The sequence below is a fragment of the Physeter macrocephalus genome, chromosome 18 (assembly GCF_002837175.3).
Source record: "Physeter macrocephalus isolate SW-GA chromosome 18, ASM283717v5, whole genome shotgun sequence".
Classification (NCBI taxonomy): Eukaryota; Metazoa; Chordata; class Mammalia; order Artiodactyla; family Physeteridae; genus Physeter; species Physeter macrocephalus.
This window is the reverse complement of record NC_041231.1, coordinates 53081736-53085061: the sequence shown is the minus strand read 5'-3', so window position 1 is coordinate 53085061 and position 3326 is coordinate 53081736. Positions and strand designations below refer to the sequence as shown.

At 45.5% G+C, this 3326-nt stretch overlaps 1 protein-coding gene across 1 annotated transcript; it reads left to right on the top strand.

The window, feature by feature from the left end:
* Positions 1-441: 441 nt before the first annotated feature.
* On the top strand, positions 442-1947 carry LOC102993638 (NF-kappa-B-activating protein). Its single transcript, XM_007122032.2, has one exon. The coding sequence runs from the start codon at positions 536-538 to the stop codon at positions 1784-1786; it is 1251 nt and encodes a 416-aa protein (XP_007122094.2). The 5' UTR covers positions 442-535; the 3' UTR covers positions 1787-1947.
* Positions 1948-3326: the final 1379 nt, after the last annotated feature.

The following is a 3326-nucleotide window of genomic DNA, read 5'->3' as shown; positions in this document are numbered from 1 at the left end:
AATTAGGAGGCAGGGCCTTTGGGAGGTGCTTAGGTCATGAGGGTGGAGGCTCTTCTGAATGGTGTTAGTGTCTTTACAAAAAAGACCCCTCAGATCTCCCTAGACCCTTCTACCAGGTGAGGATACAACAAGAAATTGGCAACCAGAAAAGGGCCTTCACCAGAACCTGACCATGCTGATACCCTGATCTTGGGCTTCTGCCTCCAGAACTGTGAGAAATTTCAGTTGTTTATAAGCCACCTGGTCTACGCTACTTTGTTACAGCAGCCCGAACACACTATGACACCTTCGTTTCGGTTTTTCCTGACTCCCGGCCACTCCCTGCCGTGGAAGATTTTTAGAAAGTGGCACATGACCAGTATTGCTATCATTATTTTTGATGATTTTTATATCCCATCGAAGTAATAGAAATACACAAAATAAAAGGAAGAGGAGGGTGTCGCGGCTGCTGGTCCTGGGAGCGAAGGCAACGGAGATCTTCCCAGCTCGCGAGAGCGCCCCCTTCTCCCACGGTTTCAGAGACCCAGCAACGGCTATGGCTCCGGCGTCTGGCTCCCCCAGCCCGGAGTGGGAGGCCTCGGGCTCCGGGGAGAAGCGTCGCAGTTCGTCGAAGAGCCCTAAGCCCAGCAAATCCTCTCGCTCCCCGCGGGGCTGCCGCTCTCGCTCGCACTCTTGCTCTCGGTCCGGGGACCGGAATGGCCTTAGCCATCAACTGAGTGGCCCCAGCCAAGGCTCCCGAAACCAGTCCTACCGTTGCCGCTCGCGGTCACGCTCTCGAGAGCGGCCCTCCGCGCCGCCGGGCGCCCCTTTCGCTTTGGCCTCCTCGTCCGCCTATTATGGCGGCTCCTCACGCCCCTACGGGAGCGACAAGCCATGGCCTAGCCTCCTGGACAAGGAGAGAGAAGAGAGCCTGCGACAGAAGAGATTAAATGAGAGAGAGAGGATTGGAGAATTGGGAGCTCCTGAAGTATGGGGACTTTCTCCAAAGAATCCAAAACCAGACTCTGATGAGCATACACCAGTAGAGGATGAAGAGCCAAAGAAAAGCACCACTTCAGCTTCTACTTCAGAAGAAGAAAAGAAGAAGAAGAAGTCTAGTCATTCAAAAGAAAGATCCAGCAAAAGGAGGAAGAAAAAATCATCTAAAAGAAAACATGAGAAGTATTCTGACGATAGTGACAGTGACTCTGATTCTGAAACAGACTCCAGTGATGAAGATACAATAAGGAGAGCAAAGAAAGCCAAGAAAAAGGAAAAGAAGAAGAAACGCAGATCGAAGAAATATAAGAAAAAGAAGTCTAAGAAGAGCAGAAAAGATTCCGGTGATTCAAGTTCTAAAGAGTCCCAAGAAGAGTTTCTGGAGAATCCCTGGAAGGATCGATCAAAGCCTGAAGAACCCTCAGATTTGATTGGCCCAGAGGCTCCCAAAACACTTGCTTCTCAAGATGATAAACCTTTGAACTATGGCCATGCTCTGTTACCTGGTGAAGGTGCAGCTATGGCTGAACATGTAAAAGCTGGAAAACGTATCCCACGAAGAGGTGAAATTGGCTTGACAAGTGAAGAAATTGCATCATTTGAATGCTCGGGTTACGTAATGAGTGGTAGCAGGCATCGCCGAATGGAGGCTGTGCGACTGCGAAAAGAGAACCAGATCTATAGTGCTGCTGAGAAGAGAGCCCTTGCATCCTTTAACCAAGAAGAGAGACAAAAGAGAGAAAACAAGATTCTGGCCAGTTTTCGAGAGATGGTATACAGAAAAACTAAAGGAAAAGAGGACAAATAAGGATTTTCTGATTGTTCATCAGACATTTTTAACAACAAAAAAGAAAGTTTGGGTTCCATATATACACACAAAAAGATGATCATGATCTGAAAAAGCTTTACAGTGCTACTGTGCCTTCTATTTAATTCTTTCAGTCTTTCTATAAAAAGCTGCTTATTGATGTAACTTTAGCAAGCTCTTTGGGTTATTTTGGATTGACCAAAACAACCTTCTGGTTTAAAAATCCAAATTATGAATGAAACTCTACTGTGTTGGGGGAGGTGGCATTGAGAGAAGGTGCTGGTGAGGTGAGAAACTGCACTCTCACACCACGGGACAGTGCTCCCATTAGCTCTACATGGTGCCCACTCCCCAACCCATACCAACTGAACTTGGGAGAAATTATCATTCCTCTATGTTGAAGGTGTTATAAATGGGCTTGATAGAAACACACAGGAGGCCACTTTTGTTAACAAAATGAAGGCATGGCTGAAAAAAGCAAATCTGGAATTTGAAGGTTGACTTGTATATTACAATATTATTGTCAGCTCTGGAAGTAATGTGTTTTGATTTTAGTCCCTACCTCCACCCCAAAACCAACAAACAAACCAAAAAGCACACTAACCCACAGACTTGTTGAATTGAAAATGTGAACATTAGTTTTAAAATTCTTAATAGGTTAATTAAAAATGGTTATTTCAAATATAAATAAATAAATAAATAAATAAAAATAAAAGGAAGGGGAGAGAGACAGAGAGAATGGAGGATAACTAAGAAGTATCTTAATTGACAGAACAGAGAAGGCTAAATATGCTTGAGCTAGTGGTGGTGGAGGTGGAGGTGGTGGCTGGGTTATGAAAACCGAAAGAAGCAAGCCAACTCCTGCCACAGCCAAACTCTACCCCCAGGTGGACATAGATTTGGTGCATTGGGTGCTTCTCAAGTCGGGGAAGCCACACGGGAGTGGAATACAGTAAACTTAGTTGAAGGTTTGCTTAAGGAGCAGTGGGAAATGTGGATCTCTCCATCTTTCCTACCAAGCCAAGTGACTTGCCTTCCTCCCTCCCTGGGAGAAGCCTGGATGTTTACCCTCTCAAGATCTTAAGTTTAGAAAGGCTGAGCCTTCAGACCCTGAGGCACAAAGCAGGTTAGGAGTGGAATTCTAGTACGAAAGCAAGAGATTAAGTAACAATTTGCCTGCTAAAAAGTGAGCTCCCAGCTCCCCATCCCTGTTCAACTCCGAAACCTGGAAGTCAGCTTTATATAACATAGTGGTATTCCTCTCTAGGGAAACTAGTCTGCTCAAGATAAAACATCTCCAAGACCTCTCGCCATTGACCTTTGGTGGTCCCACAAATCAGTGGCCCGGTCACTGCCTGATCAATTTATAATGAAGTGCATCATTGACAAGTGCTACTGCTCCACCATCACCATCATCCCCCAGGAAACACACGGTAAGTTTCCAAACAGTTTAATGTATGTTGCCAAGAACCAAGGATGACCCAGCATTTGGGAAAACCTTTAATATGGACAGAGGTAACATTCAAAAACCAAGGAAAAG